General features: G+C 37.6%; 1 protein-coding gene across 14 annotated transcripts; it reads left to right on the top strand.

Annotated features, from left to right (window-relative positions):
• The first annotated feature begins 284 nt into the window (after positions 1-284).
• On the top strand, positions 285-14161 carry LOC126864931 (bestrophin-4-like). Of its 14 annotated transcripts, none has more exons than XM_050616837.1 (12): positions 285-1224; positions 7841-9940; positions 10202-10345; positions 10486-10762; positions 10985-11119; positions 11187-11353; positions 11818-11975; positions 12115-12345; positions 12413-12493; positions 12602-12753; positions 12844-12978; positions 13264-14161. In XM_050616837.1, the coding sequence occupies exons 4-12, from the start codon at positions 10584-10586 to the stop codon at positions 14069-14071; spliced, it is 2046 nt and encodes a 681-aa protein (XP_050472794.1). In that variant the 5' UTR covers positions 285-1224; positions 7841-9940; positions 10202-10345; positions 10486-10583; the 3' UTR covers positions 14072-14161. The 14 variants fall into 14 exon arrangements, with proteins under 14 accessions (XP_050472794.1, XP_050472795.1, XP_050472804.1 ...); XM_050616838.1 differs by lacking the exon at positions 285-1224 and having other exon boundaries at positions 7436-8139; positions 9131-9940; XM_050616847.1 differs by lacking the exon at positions 285-1224 and having other exon boundaries at positions 7436-8139; positions 9565-9940.
• Positions 14162-18574: the final 4413 nt, after the last annotated feature.

Raw genomic sequence — 18574 nt, forward strand, 5'->3', positions numbered from 1 at the left:
AATTACATGGCATAGTATATTTATTCTTTTATTATATTTTTCATTTCTATCTTTATATTCTTTTATACATTATATATTATACAGTATATTATTATATATTTATACAGTATATTGGTAATCTGCATATCAATATTGATAATAAAATATTTTTATACAAATTGCTTATGATACACATTTTCGATCATATTAATTATGTTACTAATCCTCATATTTTATTCCACGATTTCTTACATCTTACTTTTATGTTATTTTATCTTATTTTATTTTATTATATCTAAATAGTTACTTTCCTGTTAACATTATTAAATTAATTTATTCTACATTACTTCTTTACTCGCAAATTTTCTAAAAAAACAATGATATTAACCATTTTTTCTTGTCACGTCTCGCGCTTCACATGAGCCGTAACGTGAACCAGGAAAGAAAAAGGAATACGTCATAAGTCGCGAATAGTCAACCAACAAACCAAGCACAGTTCTGCCCGAGCAGTCGAGCTAGGCGGACGTAAAATATAGTGCTTCTGACATAGTGCAAGTGAACCAACCAAGGATGGAAAAAGTTCCAACGATAAGAATATTAAATAAAGGAGAAACATACACTATAAACAGGGCAGTAGACCAACAGTGTCCAATCAAAACAATAAGTGAAGTACAGGACTGCTCAAATACAAAAGAAATAGAAATGGAAATAATACAAGAAGACGACGTAAAGAGCAATACCAACAAGGATCTACCACAACATAACGAAAGCTGGAAGACTGTAACTCCCAGCAAAAAAAGAAAAATAAACGCAAACACAAACGATAGGAGGACCACAGAAACAGAAAGACAGCAATGGCTACAGGAAATTCCCACACAAAACTCCTTCAGCTCGCTGACAGAAGAGATGGACACAGACCCTACAGAAAAACCGAGAACACACACGCCTAAGCCACCGCCAATCTACATAGACGCAAAAATAATAGACCCCCTCATTGACCTGCTAAACAGCACGGCAGGAAAAGAAAACTACACTATTAAACAGCTCAAACTGGACCAGGTAAAAGTACAAACCAATACCCCAGAAACCTACAGAAAAGTAACTAAAGCGCTAAAGGAAAAAAACGCTGGGTATCACATTTACCAATCCAAATCCGACAAGAGCTACAAAGCGGTAATCAGAGGTCTACACCCTAAAACAAATACAAACAAAATATGCGAGGAATTGGCCAAGATCGGACACCAGGTAAGAACGATCAACAACATAACCAGATTTGACACTAAGCAGCCACTACCTCTATTCCTAATAGAGCTATAACCGAAAAGCAACAACAAAGAAATATTTGAAATTAAAAAAATCTCAAACGCAATAATCACAGTCGAGCCACCCAGACACAAAAAAGACATACATACGGTAAGACAATGCATACGGTGTCAACAATACGGAAACACAAAAAACTACTGCAACAGAAACCCGGCGTATGTCAAATGCGCAGGAAAGCACCTAACAATGAACTGTCCACACACGGGAAAAATAAATTGTTTTTTTTCTTTATTTATTTGGATTTTAGAATTTGTCCAGTAGGACATTTGGTAAAATATTATAGCGGTATGCTAATATAACATGTGGGTGGCTATCCCCAGCGGGGTACCATCATCGTGTTTGTTAGGTAATGCCCTTTGTGAGATCTGTTGGGCGTTTCCTTTTTAATCTCCTTTTTATGCTTGATGTGTCTACCGTTTCCGCTGCCAGCCGGTTTGGCTGCGTTGCTATTCTTTCTCCGTATCTTCTTGTACCTTTCTCCGTACTTTTGTTGATCACCTCCTTGACCGTTGGTATTCTAAGGTCTTTCCGTATGTCCTCGTTTCTAACGTACCATGGGGCATTTACTATTGTTCTAAGAATTTTAGCTTGGATTGCCTCTATTTTGGTTATATGGTTCATTGCTGCTGTTCCCCATAGTACTATCCCGTACGTCCAGATTGGTTTTATGACCATTTTATATATTTTTAGTTTGTTTTCTATGCTTAGTTTGGATTTTCGACTTGTTAGCCAGTACATTTGTCTCCTTGCCATCTGTAGTTTGTCTATTGTTGCTTTAATATGCTGTTTCCATGTGAGTCGTGAATCTAAGTGGAGTCCTAGGTATTTGACTTGCCTTGTTTGTATTATGTGTGTGCCGTTTAGTACAATGTTTGGTGGTTTCTGTTTTCGCAGTGTGAATGTAATGTGTTTGCATTTTTCGGGGTTTGCTTTAATTTGTTTTGCTTGAAGCCACTTTTCTATTTTTGTGATATGTTCTTGTAGTAATGTAATTGCTGTTGCAGGGTTAGTGTGCCTGATTAGTACAGCTGTGTCATCCGCGAATGTCAGTATTTTGCTATTGTTAGTTGTTGGTATGTTGGCCGTGTATAATGTGTATAGAATTGGTCCTAGGACGCTTCCTTGCGGAACTCCTGCCTTGATTTCCTTAACTTCCGAGTGTGTGTTTTTGATTTTTACTATGTAGCTTCTGCTGCTTAAGTATGATTTGATTAATTGGTATATCTGCCCCGGGAACTGTTTCCTGATTGATTGAAGTAGGCTAGTGTGGTTTATTTTATCGAATGCTTTTTCGATGTCCATAAAGAGTGCCGTGCAGTATTGTTTTGTTTCCAGCGCCTGTAAGATTTCATTGACGAGTCTGTGCGTTTGTTCTATTGTGGAGTGTTTGTTTCTGAATCCGAATTGGTGATCCGGTATTAGTTGATTCTTCTCTATTATGGGTTTTATTCGGTCGTAAATTACTTTCTCTAGTATCTTAGAGAACACCGGAAGTAGTGAGATTGGTCGGTAGGATTTGGTTTCGTGTGGGTCCTTGCCTGGTTTGGGTGTCATTATGGTTTGTGCCAGTTTCTAAGTTTTTGGAAAGTATTGTATTCTTCGTATTGCGTTAACTATTATTGTGATTTGTCTTATCGCTTTTGGCGGAAGGTTTTTCAAGATTTTGCCGTTAATTAGGTCGATTCCTTGTGCTTTATTATTTTTTGTTTTCTCAATTATGTTCCTGATTTCTTGTGCTGTATCTTTGGGTATGGTGTAGTGATTGTCAGTTGGTGTACTAGTAGTTAGCGCATTCTCGTCCGTATGACTATTGTGGTTGCTGTTGTTGATGTTGTGTGTGATGAATGTGTTGCATAGGTGGTTGGAAAATTCTTCAGGTTGCTCTTCGTTGCTTCTTGCCCATGTGTTGTCTGTTCTTCTGATTGCTAGTACCATTTTTGTTGTCTTCTTTATTCTTTTTGTGGCTTTCCATAGGGAGTAGTTGTAATTCTCGTGAGCAGATAGTGACTCGATGAACTTTGTGAACTCGTTGTTGTTGTGCTCTTCTATTTTGTTTTTTGTTTCTTTTGTGAGTTTGTTTAGGTGTTTTTTGTTTTCTTTTGTTCTGTATTTTTGCCATTTTGCTTTCGCTTTTCTTTTTTCTCTAATTTTTTCGAGGATGTCTAGTGGAACTGTTTTTGTTTGTCTGTTGGTTGTTTCAGGTATAGTGGTTGCCCTTGCTGCTTCTTGGATAGTTTCTGTGAGTGTTGTTGCTGCTTGATCGATGTGTTCAGGTGTTTTCAGTGGGATGTTGCAGCTGATTTTGCTCTCTATTATTTCTTTGAATATTTGCCATTTGGTGGTTTTATTGCATAGCTTCTCTGTGCTGCTGTAAAGTATTGGTTTGTTTCTGTACGTAATTATTATGGGCGTATGGTCGAAGGTAAGTTCGAGGCTAAGTGCTATGTTTAGTTTATTTGCGTTTAGTCCCTTTGTAACTGCAAAGTCTAGCAGGTATTTTGCTCAGGTCTGTCGGCCAGTATGTCGATCTTCCTGTGGATAATATGTTGAGGTTATTATTTCTAATGTATTTTTCCAAGGTTCTGCCTCGAGGTGTGCTGATTCTTGATCCCCATAGTGTGTGCTTTGAGTTATAGTTCCCCGCTGCAATATACTTGTCACCTAAGTGTCGGTAGTAATCTTCCCACATTTGCGTTGTGATTTTGTGTCGCTGTGGTACATATACTGCTGACAGCTGTAAATAGTTGCTGCTAGTTTGTACTGTAACGGTGGTTGCTTGGATATATTCCTTACAAATTTGGCTTCATAAATGGTGTTTAATGTCGTTTCTTATTATTACTGCGGTCCCTCCGTGTGCTTTTCCTGAAAGATGCTTGGTATCATATATAGTGTAGTACGATATTTTTAAATAGCTTTTTATTGTGAAGTGTGTTTCTGATACGAGTAGTATGACAATATTATTGTTGTACAGGAATGTTTTAGTTTCTAGGGCCCTTTGTTGTAGGTCGTTAGAATTCCAGGTTGCTATTTTAAGTGTTTCCATTTTTATTTTTTGCTTAGCATCTTTGTAAGTAGTTGTAGCATGAGCGTGATTTGTTGCGTTTGCTGTCTAAGGACTGCGTTTTGTTCACTTATCATTTTTGTTAGCATTTCCGTGTTTGAATCACCCATCCCATTGAAAACACCTGAACACATCGAACAAGCAGTAACAACACTTTCGGAAAAAATTAGAGAAAAAAGAAAAGCGAAAGCAAAATGGCAAAAACATAGATCAAAAGAAAACAAAAAACACCTAAATAAACTTGCAAAGGAAATAAAAAACAAAATAAAAGAACACAATAACAACGAGTTCACAAAATTCATAGTGTCACTACCTGCGCACGAGAACTCCAACTACTCCCTATGGAAAGCCACAAAAAAAGAAAAAAAAATAAAGAAGCCAATAAAACTAGTCCCAGCAATTAGAAAAGCAGATAATACATGGGCAAGAAGCAACGAAGAAAAAGCTGAAGAATTTTCCAACCACCTAAGCAACACATTTACACCACATAGTATCAATAATATCAACCGCAATTGTCATACCGACGAGGATGCGTTAACCACTAGTACCTCAAATGACAAATACTACACCATACCCAAAACAACAGCACAAAAAATTAGAAACATAATTGAGAAAACAAAAAAATAATGAAGCACCAGGAATCGACCTAATCAATGGTAAAATCTTGAAAAACCTTCCTCCAAAAGCGATACAACTAATCACAATAATTTACAATGCAATATTAAGAATCCAATACTATCCTAAACTATGGAAACTAGCACAGATCATAATGTTACCCAAACCAGGAAAAGACCCACAACAAACAGCATCTTACAGACCAATATCACTACTCCCCGTGTTTTCCAAAATACTAGAAAAAATAATTTACGCCCGCTTAAAACCAATAGTATAGAAGGAAAAATTAATACCAGATTACCAATTTGGATTTAGAAACAAACGCTCCACTATAGAGCAAATACACAGACTCACAAATGAAATAATACCAGCATTAAAAAACAAACAATATTTCACAGCCCTCTTTATGGACATCGAGAAAGCATTGACAAAATAAACCACGAAAGTCTACTTCAATCAATCAGAAAACAATTCCCGGAGCAGATATACCATTTAATTAAATCTTACTTAAGCAGCAGAACCTTCGTAGTAAAAATTAAAGACTCCTACTCTGAGGCAGGGGTTCCGCAAGGAAGCGTCTTAGGACCAATTCTATACACACTATATACGGCCAACATACCAACAACTACCAATAGCAAAATACTGACATTTGCGGACGACACAGCTGTACTAGTCAGGCACACCAACCCTGCAACAGCAGTTACATTACTACAAGAACATATCACAAAAATAGAAAAGTGGCTACAAGTTAAACAAATTAAAGCAAATCCCGATAAATGCAACCATATTACATTCACACTGCGAAAACAGATACCACCAAACATTACACTGAACGGCACGCACATAATACAAACAAGGCAAGTCAAATACCTAGGACTCCACTTAGATACACGATTCACATGGAAACAGCATATTAAATCAATAATAGATAAAATACAGATAGCAAGGAGACAAATGTATTTGTTAACAAGTCGAAAATCCAAACTAAGCATAGAAAACAAACTAAAAATATACAAAACGATCATAAAACCAATTTGGACGTACGGAATACCACTTTGGGGAACAGCAGCAATGAGCCATATAGGCCAATTAGAGACAATCCAAGCTAAAATTCTTAGAACAATAGTAAACGCCCCATGGTACGTTAGAAACGAGGACATACGGAAAGACCTTGGAATACCAACGGTCAAGGAAGAGATTAGCAGATTCGCAAGAAGGTACAGAGAAAGAATAGCAACGCATCCGAAACGGCTGGCAGCGGAAACGTTCAACACAAGCATAGAAAGAAGACTAAAAAAGAAACACCCAGCAGATCTCATAAAGGATATATCTTAACAAACACGAAGATGGTACCCCATTGGGGGTAGCCACCCACATGATAATCAAACAGCTAAAAAATTCTACCAAATGTACAAATTGGACAAATTGTGAATGTGAAATATTAAATAAAAAAAATATAATAATAGTGGACGTGCAGATAAATGAATTCAATGACCAGAAATTTATTTAGTCGATTACTAACTAAAATTTTGTTAGAAGGAATGAAACACGTTTGAAGAGACTAATGAATTACAATCGTCGCAATGTAATAAACTGTAGAGGACGAAAGAGAGGCATTGGTCTTTTCGACGTCGGTATTTCAGATAATGTCACATCCATCCTGTCTTTAGTCGATAGTGCTACCGACGAGATACAGACGAAGTAGAAACGAGATCGATCATTAGGATATCGGATAACTTGCAAAATGTGGAATAAGAAAAAAAAGAATTGCACGTCTATTCTGTACTTTGTCCGTCTTTCAATTCAATCGTTAAAATATAGACCGTCTATAATAGAATATAATTCCTATATTTGTCGTAATAAATGGCAGAAAACGCGAGAAAGGTTGATTTTTTCGAGGTCGGTATTTCAGAACGCGATATACCAAATCCCTCATAGTGTCAGGTCAAATCAGATCAATCCTGTATTTAATCAATGCATAATGTCACAAATATCTATTCTGTATTTAATCAACGATACAGCAAATTATTGATTCATTAAAATAATTTAATAATTCAGTGGAAGGAATAATTTTATTCCACTTATGTATGTGTGCTAGAGCTGCCAAAAGAACTCGTAAAAACGTACTTCCTTTCCTTCCTTATCCTCTTCATCCATATAAAGTGCCGATTAATTCATTTCAAACGTGATGACTTAAGTAAAAATAAAACCCATTGAAATAATTGTCGATATTTGACGGAACACTTTTATGCACCTTAATTAAAGTATTGCTTCTTTCAAAAGACCAAAGATTATATCGGATTATAATAAACTTTGTCAATGATAGTTACGAATTCGCAATACTAAGAGCTTGACATTCGACCCTTTTAGATTTGGGCACCTGCCATCGGATCAGAATTGACTAGCTTCAATGTTAACATTCGCAATGACGATGCGGATTTTCTTAGCGAATCAGTTTAGCGCTAACTACTAACCTTGGATGCATACTTGATCTAACAGTCGGACAAGTATTGTTTATATTAGAAGTGTCTTTTTGATCTTTTTTCTTCAAAGTAATAACATGATAGACTAAATCGTATTCTATAATATAAATATTAAATTGTATGTTATATATTTTGGTGTAAAATTGTTTAAAATCATTAATTAAGTAACTCAATACTTTAAATACTCGTGTACAGTTGGTAAATCGGTATAACACATGTACGGTGAACTCGTTCGTTGAGTGTATTCGTTCGATATGATTAAAAAGTGAATTTACCTTTCTCATACGATAAGTGCATGGATACAATTCAAAACTTGATTCCAAAATGATTAAAATATGAAAAATAGATCTGTTATATTTTCTGCATGCGATTGTTACAGGCAACAGTTGGTTTAATACATTTTGTGCAATAACATAACAAGTATACAACATTGACATTAATAAACGATTACTTGTTAAAGGGAGAGATTGAAAATTGATTTTCATGAGTTGGAAAAATTAATGGCCACATATCAGCGATGGTAAATTGAATTGAAGTTTCTGTAATAATTACCTTAATTAAAACGTGGAATTTATTTCGTTTGACGTGTTCACAAGTAACGTGTAATAAATTTCGATTTATCAATTGGCAAAACGCTTTCGATTGAACGTTCTTTTACGTACATTGGACCCGTGCGAGGTAAGATATATTTAATGTTAATGCACTTTATGCGTAAAGTGGCAGACAATGGTAAAAGTGCAATGGTAATTTTTAATATTTTAACATTGCACTTTAAACATTGCACATAGCACATATAATATACTATGTCTTTAATTATCGCAATTATATAAAATTGTTTGTCAGTCATAAAAATGTTCTTACAACGAATAACGCTATTTCATATTTTTATAACGATATAAAAGATAAATTTGTATATTGGTACTTATTTACAGGCTAAATAATACAGTTAGTTCCAAGAATTATGTCGATTAACATATTCACAATTTTCCATAAATTTTCTTCGACTACTTTCTGGTACTTGTTTCATCTGACACTGCGCTCTCTTGTATATTTTCGTCATATGCTTATTTTCGAGTTCTATCTTCGTAAAGTTCATTGATTAGATTTCTTTGCAGTATCTTGAATTTTTATTAAATTTACAGAGAATAAACCGCTTCGAATTAGTTTTATTATTTAGATTTGGATTAGTTTTAATCTATTTCGATTAAAGACTAGTTTCAATCTATATCTATTATTTAATGTCGCATGCTTCTTTCGAACATAGATATTTTTAGACCGCTCCCTCGAGGTACAACGAGCGACCGTCAGACAATCTGTTAGACACAATGTTGACGCTTCGCGCACGTGTCAAACAGCACAAAACTTGCAGACGAAATGAAATGTTTTCGTTATCATATCGATGACTGACTCACCACTGAAATAATTCGGTTAAACAAACGGTGTTCATAAATCACACGCGCGAATAGTTGGTCTGATTGTTTTTTCTTTTTCTTCTTTTTATTAAATAATCACTAGAAGACTACATCAAATTTTTAATTTAACAGTTAATGTAATTAACAGATAATTATATAAAAATTAATTTTTAATTATCATTTAGTATGGTCATAATGTAGATCTATTCTAAATATAAACTAAAACTTATATATGTTGTTTGTAAATGTGTTTCAAGGGAAACGGGGAAAGCGTTAAAGCGGGGAATGGAAATCTGGAGGATTTATTTCAGTAGATGACAAAACAAATTTGAACAACTAAGATAACAAAAATTTTGAGTATAAAATATCCACAATGCATTCACTCTGATATTTAGTAAGTGAAACGAATCTCTGTCTGGGTCCTGCGTCTTTTAGTTGCGTTTAAAAAAATATGAACTGAAATCAACATCTAATTGTAGAATAAAATAAAATATCAAATTAGACCGCAAAACTGAAATAAAATAGCTGAATGATTCTACTGTCGCTTAATATTGGAGTAAATTTGATATTGAATGAAACGTCTAATAAAATAAAAATGTCGTCATAGTAAACTGTCATATTTATTTAAAAAAAATCGACTGCTTTCGCTTTCTTACTGCTACTCTCATTCATCAATTTTATCCATTTATAGAATCTACGCCCGAGATACTATGTAAACTTGGTGGTAATGTACAAAATTAATCCAAGAACAACTTCCGTTAGCAATTTATCAGTAAATAATACCTAATCTAAGAGTACAATTGCGAGCATACCGAGAAGGCTTGTATAAATTGTATATTTACTCAGATGGCGGTTATACCGATGACCAAAGTTATATTTAACGGCATCGCTGCATACTGGCGCAAATGCCAAAACTACTCAGCATTATTTACAGTGCATAAAACAAACCGTTTAGACACCTCTCAACGTTTGTACAGTTTCTTCCACTTTCTTCTATAAACGTCCTTATGCGATATCCAGTTTGCATTAAAATCAAACAGCATTATTAAAGTTATAGATTTAGCGAAGTAAATTAAATATTTTTAATTCTTATTTAAACTTGTATTTAATAAAATGCTCTGTTTAGTGGAAGTTTCATTAGAATTAATAATCGAATATTAATTTCTTAAATCGAAAAGAATTATTAAACTTGCCAATTTAGTTAAGCAAATATTTAAAGCTTTTAATTTTATTTTAATTCGTATTTTTACAAAATATAATGAAATATTCTGTTAAGCAAAATTTATTCTATTTACACATTAATCTACATGTTTCGTATCTATTCGCAGTGATCCAGAATGGATTTCATATCAATAATTCTTCTACCAAAAAAAGGTTGTAAAACGATTATCAATTGAAAAATTATTATAAAAGTATTATTATATATGAGGAGAATGTTTTACTCCATTATACGTTTGTTCCATAAGCCTGAGGTATTTACCTATCTATGAATAATAATTCAACAAATTTCACCGAATTCTATTCCTATTCATTAACTACGTTAAATACGGTTATTTAACGTATGGCTAATTATCGTATGGTTACGATAATTATTGGTAATTTATATTGATAGATTAATGAAAGTGAAGTAACAATGAAAAGAAAGAAATTACTATTGCTACGACAAGCTTACTTCCATTACGAAACTGGTAAATAGCGAATGAAAGAAGGATGACAGTCTCGTACCAGTATCAAGTGGCAAACTCTACCAGAGGTGGATTCACCAGGCTTCTTTTTATGTGGAGAGGATCACTGTATAAGCTCATCTATAGAGAATTACTCTTATTCCTGATACTCTTTGCAGCAATCTCCACTGTTTACCGTCACATGCTCAGTATCAAACTGAAAAGGTTCGCAATTCAATTATTAATATGATTTCGATTAAATAACGATCGGATGTAATGCTCTATAACTTTTATATATTATTAATATTTGTAACAGTTAAATTTTTATATTTAAGGGAGAAATTGCACGTGTATATATGTATAACAATAGGATATACATACACACATATATAATAAATAAATAATTGATGTAACAATTAATTATTAAATATATCGTTTCATTTCTAGAGAATTCGAAAAGATTGTCATTTATTGCGATAATTTTATTAATTTAATTCCATTAAGTTTCGTTCTTGGATTCTACGTATCTTACGTTGCTCAAAGATGGTGGCAACAATATCAAGCGATACCTTGGCCCGATAAGTAAGTCTGGAGAATAAATATTCAATGGAACAATGAAACGTTTAATATCGATAACTGTTATTAATAGGGTAATGCATTTAATTGCTTTGTACGTTACTGGAAACGACGAATACGCTCGTACACTTCGAAGAGCTCTGATGCGCTACTTGAACCTTTCCCTGATACTTGTTTTACGTTCGATCAGTTCGGCGGTGAAAAAACGATTCCCAACGCTCGATCACGTCGTTGATTCTGGTAAAGTTTTCTTTCAACGTGAACGTACTAATTTTAACCCGTAGTATTCATTCCCACGAAAGCGTATTATATACGTTACTCACTTCGAAGAAAGACTAACAAGGCACAAATCATGATGAAATGGAATTACGAAAACTGATAACAGAAAATCTTTACGAACGGCAGTAAAAATCATAATCATTGAATTTGGATTAAAAACTTATTCTAACAAAGGTGAATCCGTTTTTCGGTTACTTGTATATACCATATACATACATGTGCATTTTTTTGCAATTATTTAAAAATTATTTCCATAGTAGAAGGTTATAATATTACACGATGTTTGGAAATAATATATTTCTTGTTAATATGTAGGAGTCCAGTAAATTACAGCAGTTCTTTCAAATAAAATCGGCTTTTAGTATCAATGATGATATTAATACAATGGATATTATACGAATAATACAATAAACATCTGATTGCAGGTTTTATGACAGCGTTTGAATTGGATTTATTTTTGGCAGTACCAAGCTTAGAATTCAACACTTATTGGATCCCTTGCACATGGTTTATCAACCTTCTAAAAGAAGCGCGTCATAATCACAGAATTCCCGATCCTCAGGGATTAAAATTAATTATGGAGGTATAATATCATGTCGCAGCATCAAGTTGCGATTGCAAAAGGAATTTACAATTTACTTGATACAACTCGTATCAACGAATCAAATATTTCGAAAAATCTAATTTGTTACCATGCTAGTAAAAGATAATAATCATTACAGGAATTCAGCGAATTTCGTACAAAATGTGGCCTTTTATGGAGCTACGATTGGATATCAATTCCGTTAGTTTACACGCAAGTAGTGACATTGGCGACGTACAGTTTCTTTGCCGTGGCTTTAATAGCTCGTCAGTACATCGATGGTAAAGAAAAACAATTCCAGCTGCAGATTGACATTTACATACCTGTTTTTACTCTGCTACAATTTTTCTTTTTCATGGGCTTGTTAAAGGTACATACAACTTTTCCTATAACGAGAAAGATAACAAATTGTCAAAACAATAATTATACTTCGATAGGTAGCGGAACAATTAATTAATCCTTTTGGCGATGACGACGAAGATTTCGAATTGAATTGGATAATTGATCGCCATACAAAAGTAATTAAGCTTCTTTATATATCGATGTCTAAGATTTATTTTACAAATATCTTCTGAAATATTTTCGAATCGTACAGTTTTAGTTTCCCCATTTATTTTATATATCAGGTATCATACCTTGGAGTAGATACCCTTATGAATCGTTGTCCACCATTGGTCAAAGATATTTACTATGACGCTGAAAATCTAATTTTACCATACACTGAAGCAGCGGCTGCTTACAAAAAGAAAACTTATCGCGGTAGTGTGGCACACATGACGTTAGTATCCTTAAAAGGTTTTAATTAATGTATGGAAATTATTATGGCAGGAGGTACTTTCAAAATTGATGTTCATCTTTTGACGTTTAGCGTTCCCGAGGAAAAGCAAACTATGTTTCTACCAGATGTTATAGAAGAGGACGAAGAGGACGTAAAACCGTCACATCACACATCAACGATGAGTTTAGCTACTCATCCTAATGACAGCCCACCGTGTGAAAGGCGGTAAGATTATAATGTATAATGTATTCGCGTAATTTCTTTAATTATTCTCCATATTCTTTTTAAATATTATTCAAGCAATTGTTTTTATTAAATAATTTAAGAATTCTTAATTAAAACTAAAATTCAATGAAATTATATGCATACCAATTTCAACATGTATAACAAAGGAATCTTAAAAATCAAATTCCAGGAACGAATATATAATACAATAATTTGTATTGCGAAATCGTGTGAAAACGTAGTTAATGAAATGATGTTTTGTTAAGTTAAACTCGTTTGTTTCAGCCAGATCAGCCCGCGCCCTGAAACACCTACGAAAATTGATCAAACTTGTCCTGAGACAATTTTACAGTTTGATATTCAAGAACCATCGGTCCACGCCGACCAAATAGAACAAAAAGCGAAAAATATAGCAGACACTATAAAGAAATTTTCATCTTTAGGAAAGTATTCGTTGCCACGAATTGATTCAAGCCGAAAGCCATTTTTCACATTAACAAAAAGTCCTAAGTTGGTTATACAACCTTGGCCGAGTACGTCCAATTTATCAATACCCTCGAGACAAATCATAGACACACCTTCCGTTTACATGGATAATCTAAATCCATGGAGAGATTATAGTCCAAAAGTTGCACTACCATACTCGTTTGATGTTGGTGGTTCGGAACATTCCCCGGAAGAGCAAGGGCAATACGACTTCGAAAGTGTACATCCATCAGACGATACTGCTATAAACCCAAGTGACAGTCCTCATTCAGATACATGCCAGTTACAGTGCCAACATTACGGTACTTCTTATTTAACGCTGCCAGAAACACCTTTGTCAATCCCGTCGAAAGCAACGATGCCGAAAAATAGAAGCCCCAAGTTTCTTGTAAGAAGACATAAATCAATGGGGACAGGTAGAAAGAAAGGTATTCAATGGAAACGGATCGTGAAAACTACTAAGAAAAATACACCAGACGGTATGCCGAAAACCGAACGAAGCTTAACTCGTTCGAGGGACTCGCCAAATTTAAAATTAAAAGAAACATCGCCGAATACAAACAAAGACGATATATCTGATACAGACACATCGGGCGAAGAAGGATGAGTCTAAAGATTGTAATTACACATCTATGTGATAATTATTAAGGAATATAAAATAATGCGTTATATAAAAGTATTTATCAGTATAAAATGGCGTCTTGTATTCTTCATTTGGTGGCGCACACACCGCACATCAGTCTATTTACCCTATATCAACACTAGTCCTAGTCAGTTACGATGCAATTGTAGTTTTACATATTGTGACTGAAATATTCAAATCAACGTATCTCCAGTGCTATTGAAGATATGTAGATACTTGGATGCGCGTTATACTCCTCGGCTGATGTTATTCCAGTTTTGCATATTAAAGCTGAAATATTTAAATCAACGTATCTTCGCAACTATTTGAGATATATAGACACTTCGATACGCTCTATGCTCCATAGTTGGTGCCACAAACATGTCACACCAGTCAGTCTACCCTATATCAACAATAGCCCCCGTCAAATCCGAAGTAATTGCAGTTTTGCAAACGAGTTATACACCCCCTTTGATACCTCATACAACGCACAATAATCGGTTTACTCTTTATGCATCCTAGTCCTTGCCAGTTCACAACAACAGTTCACTAGATTGGTGTTGAATTATTTAAATCAACGAATCTCCGCTGCAATTTGAGATATGTAAACACTTCGATGCGCGCCGCACTCACATTCTTGTGGCGCATACAGCGCACATCAAGCGGTTTAATCTATATTAACACTGGGCCTCGTCAAATCTTATGAACTTGCAGTTTTACATATTGAAGCTGAAATATTTAAATAAACGTATCTCCGCTGCTGTTGGACATATGTAGGCATTTCGATGCGCGGTATACACCTCATTTACTGCCGCATTCAGTAATATAATATTACTGAATATATAATATTCAGGCTGAAATATTCAAATTAACGTATTTTCGCTGCTATTTGAGATATATAGATACTTTGCTGCGCGTTGTACTTCCCTTCTGGTCCCGCATACATTGCACATGTATCGGTTTACCCTATATTAACACTAGCCCTCGTCAGTTGGTATTCAGCAGCAGTTGTGCTAATTTGCGTTGAAATGCTCAAATCGAAACATCTCTGCTGCTATTTGAGATATGTATTGTAGACAATTCAATGCGCATTATGCATCCCTTATTGTGCTGCGTGCACCGCTCATCAGTCGGATGGCTCTATATCAACACTACTTGTTACGACCGTTCGCGGAGAAACGCGGTCGCTAGGAAACGCGTCAGCGAGAGGCGTAAATTCTCGCTACGATTCTGTTAATCGACGCCGCGAAAGAGTCGTCCCCCCCTTTTTTTGTAGCGAGGAGGGGAAAATGCTTTTACGCATACCCAAAGACCCGCATCTCCGGGTTATGTAGGACTCGGCAGATGACATCGCCATACCCACTAAAAACCCCTCCTCATTCTCCCTCTGCTACGGTACTCGAGGCACCAACCCGGTACGGTCATTCGACATTACTTCAGGTTGGCCTCTACACCACGTACCTAATCCTTTATCCTCCCTCCTCGACTCCGGTCATTCTTCTCCTCCTTTCTTCCCTTCTTCTCCTGTCCTCCACCTCCCTTTCCTTAGAAAGCCGGCATTTCATCGCCTTTGTACAAAAGTCATGAAACCTGTTCCACAACCGCTCCTCTGCTACCATCTTCTCAACGACTCGGTTCTCCAATTTAAAATCTTCACCGATCTCGACCTCCAACTCCGTTCTCTCCTCCGTCCATCTAGGGCACCAAACTAGCACATGCTGGGCGTCATCCGTCACCGCACCACAATCCTAACAGCTGGTGTGCGACTTTTTGCCGATCCTATGACGGTAACGGTTAAAGATACCGTGTCCCGTAAGGATCTGCATCGTATGGTAGTTGATCCTCCTCCTTATTTTATAGAAGATCAGCGGATCTTCTACGAGTCTCCTAGTCTAATTGGAGGGGCTGTGGAGCGCCCACTCCAATCTCCACCTGTCCTCTGCCTCCATCTCCAAAACCTTCATTTCTTCCTGCCCAGCATGTGCCGCTTTTTCAGGGCCCTCCTTGATCCGCCTCTTTACTCCATATTGTTTCCACCGCAACCATGGCTTGATGTAAATCAGCATGCTACCGGTAAGCACACACAAAGCCCCATGTGACACCGTACGGTAGGCGGTAGACGTACGGATCAACACTGCTCTTTGCGCCCTTCTCATGATCGTCCTATTTGTTTCTCTTCGCAGAGAGGAGGCCCATATCGGTGCACCATATAGTACCACAGACTCCCAGACCCCATAATACAGCCTCCTGACTAAATCGTTGAGCCCACCGACGTTTGGGAGTACGCTCCGTATGGCGCCCAAGAACCGTTCTGCTTTATCACAAACTTCTTTGAGGTGGAGGGAGAATCCCCTAGCACTATCCAACACTACCCCTAGGTACTTCACAACACGGCTGGTGGAAACCTCCCCCTCCCATCTCCCACATCAACATTAAAAATCTTCGGAATCCTCTTCCTTGTTAAGAGGATAACCTCCGTCTTCTCCCTGGTCAGATGCAATCCAGCCTCGCAGCACCACCTGGTGGCCAAGGCTATGACCGCCTTTATCCTTTCATTAAAGTCGTGGGACCCTCTAACCTCGAGTAGAACCGCCAGATCGTCGGCGAACGCTACTGCTTCGGTATCCTTCTCCCGGTCCAGCGCCGCCAGCACCCCGTCATACACTAGATTCCACAGTAAAGGTCCTAAGACCGACCCCTGCGGGACCCCTGCGTAGACGTTCCTCCTTACGACACCGTCCCGACAGTGTACCAATATTCTCGTCTCAGCCAGATAGTCCGCTAACAACTCCTGTAGCCGTCCCGGTAGCCGTCTCCTTCGAATCTCCTCCATTATCCTCTCCCTCCTTAGAGCGTTAAAGGCGTTCTTCAGATCAAGGGCGACCAGAACACACACCAGGCCCTTCCTTCTACACTCTTCAGCAACTGCGACCGTCCTATCCAGGGCTTCAAGAGTCCCCCTCTTTCTTCTGAAGCCATACTGATCCCTATGGAAGGGATCCTGAACAATGCTCCTCTCTATGAACATTTTCAGCGTGTGCTCCCACACCTTGTTCAACGCCGGCAGTATGCTAATCGGCCTATACGCCGATGACGTCCCAGGTTCTTTGCCAGGCTTGGGTATTAATACCACCCTAGCCTTTTTCCATACCGCCGGTATTTTTCCACCGGTATTTATTCCGTTGAGCACTGTCAGGACCCTATATCCTATCAATCTAGGACCCTACTCGCCCTCCAACTTAGCCTCATTCGTCTATTGACGCTAATTATATCCGGGAAGCTAGTCCCTCCATTTCTCAGGAAGGAGTAGCTTCCCGTCGTCCTAATAGGTATAAGCTCATTCCTCGTCATAACATCGAGTGGGCATGTTCCCCTCGTTCCATCTTAGAGCCCCCCCACACCGATGATTTCGCATTAAAGTCACCGGCAACCATAATCGCCGGTGCTCTTTTCCTCTCCTCCTTTATGACCCTTTCCAGTTCCTTCAAATAATCGTTGAACTGGTCCCTGCCCTTATTGGGGGAACAATACCCACTGACGCAAAACACATCACCAACCCTGACCCCTACAATCCCTACATTTCTTATCAGGGTCTCGCTCGCCGCATGTTTTCCATTAAACAGGGTGACCCATACCGATGCATCCCCACCCTCGTCATTAAGCCAATAAGGCAACTGCCTATAGGGCTCGGAGATGGTCACTATGTCCACCCTGCTTTCACATACGCACTGCATCATCAGGTCTTGCGCAAGCCTGCACCTGTTCAGGTTTATTTGTAAGACTCTAATTGGGCCCCCGTCTATTCCTACTACCTAAGCGCACCATAGGGCACGCCAACGACCCCGTTACGTGTCTTGCATTTATACCACCATGTTTCAGACACATGGCGCATCTCGGCTCTCTATCACAATCCTTCATACTATGCTCAGCGCTGCCGCACCTCCTACACAACTCTCTGCCAGAACATGCCCCAACATGTGGCACCTGTAACAGCGCTGAACATTAGCTAACTGCCTAACGGAGGCTATCGTTAGCCCAGTTCTCAGTCTCCTTTCTCTCTCGTCACTAGGCACTCCACTCACCGGGAGGACCACTACAGCCTCTTGCGTGCCCCATAGTGCCGCCTTTATAGATTTAATTTCCACCTCCCCACTCTCCTCCATTCCCCACTGCGACCTGATTTCTTCCACCAGCTCTTCCCTGCTGGTGAGGGGGTCGATGTTCCTTATTTGTAGAGTCGCCCTGTTCACCAGAGCGGCCACCTCCATACTATCACTCAAGTCGGCTCTCAATTTAGCCGCCGCCTCGCTGACCACCACCGTCCTGTCGAATTCAATCAGGATATGGTCCGCTCTCGTCCTACGGACCCCCATGGCTCCCTCCAATGAACTCCTCACCGCCATTATCCTCTTATACGCCTGAAGCCACTCACAACCTTCCTCCACCTTAATTAGTATGGCTTCCTTCCTCCTCCTGTTTCTTGGTACG

Source organism: Bombus huntii, chromosome 4 (assembly GCF_024542735.1).
Source record: "Bombus huntii isolate Logan2020A chromosome 4, iyBomHunt1.1, whole genome shotgun sequence".
Taxonomy (NCBI): Eukaryota; Metazoa; Arthropoda; class Insecta; order Hymenoptera; family Apidae; genus Bombus; species Bombus huntii.

What these genes read in the sequence shown, in the direction of transcription:
- LOC126864931 (XM_050616837.1), top strand. Translation starts at nt 10,584, where the DNA reads ATGACAGTCTCGTACCAGTATCAAGTGGCAAACTCTACCAGAGGTGGA. An exon ending in CTCAGTATCAAACTGAAAAG is followed by an intron (nt 10,763 to 10,984) that starts GTTCGCAATTCA and finishes TTTCATTTCTAG; the next exon opens with AGAATTCGAAAAGATTGTCA. An exon ending in TAATTGATCGCCATACAAAA is followed by an intron (nt 12,494 to 12,601) that starts GTAATTAAGCTT and finishes TTTATATATCAG; the next exon opens with GTATCATACCTTGGAGTAGA.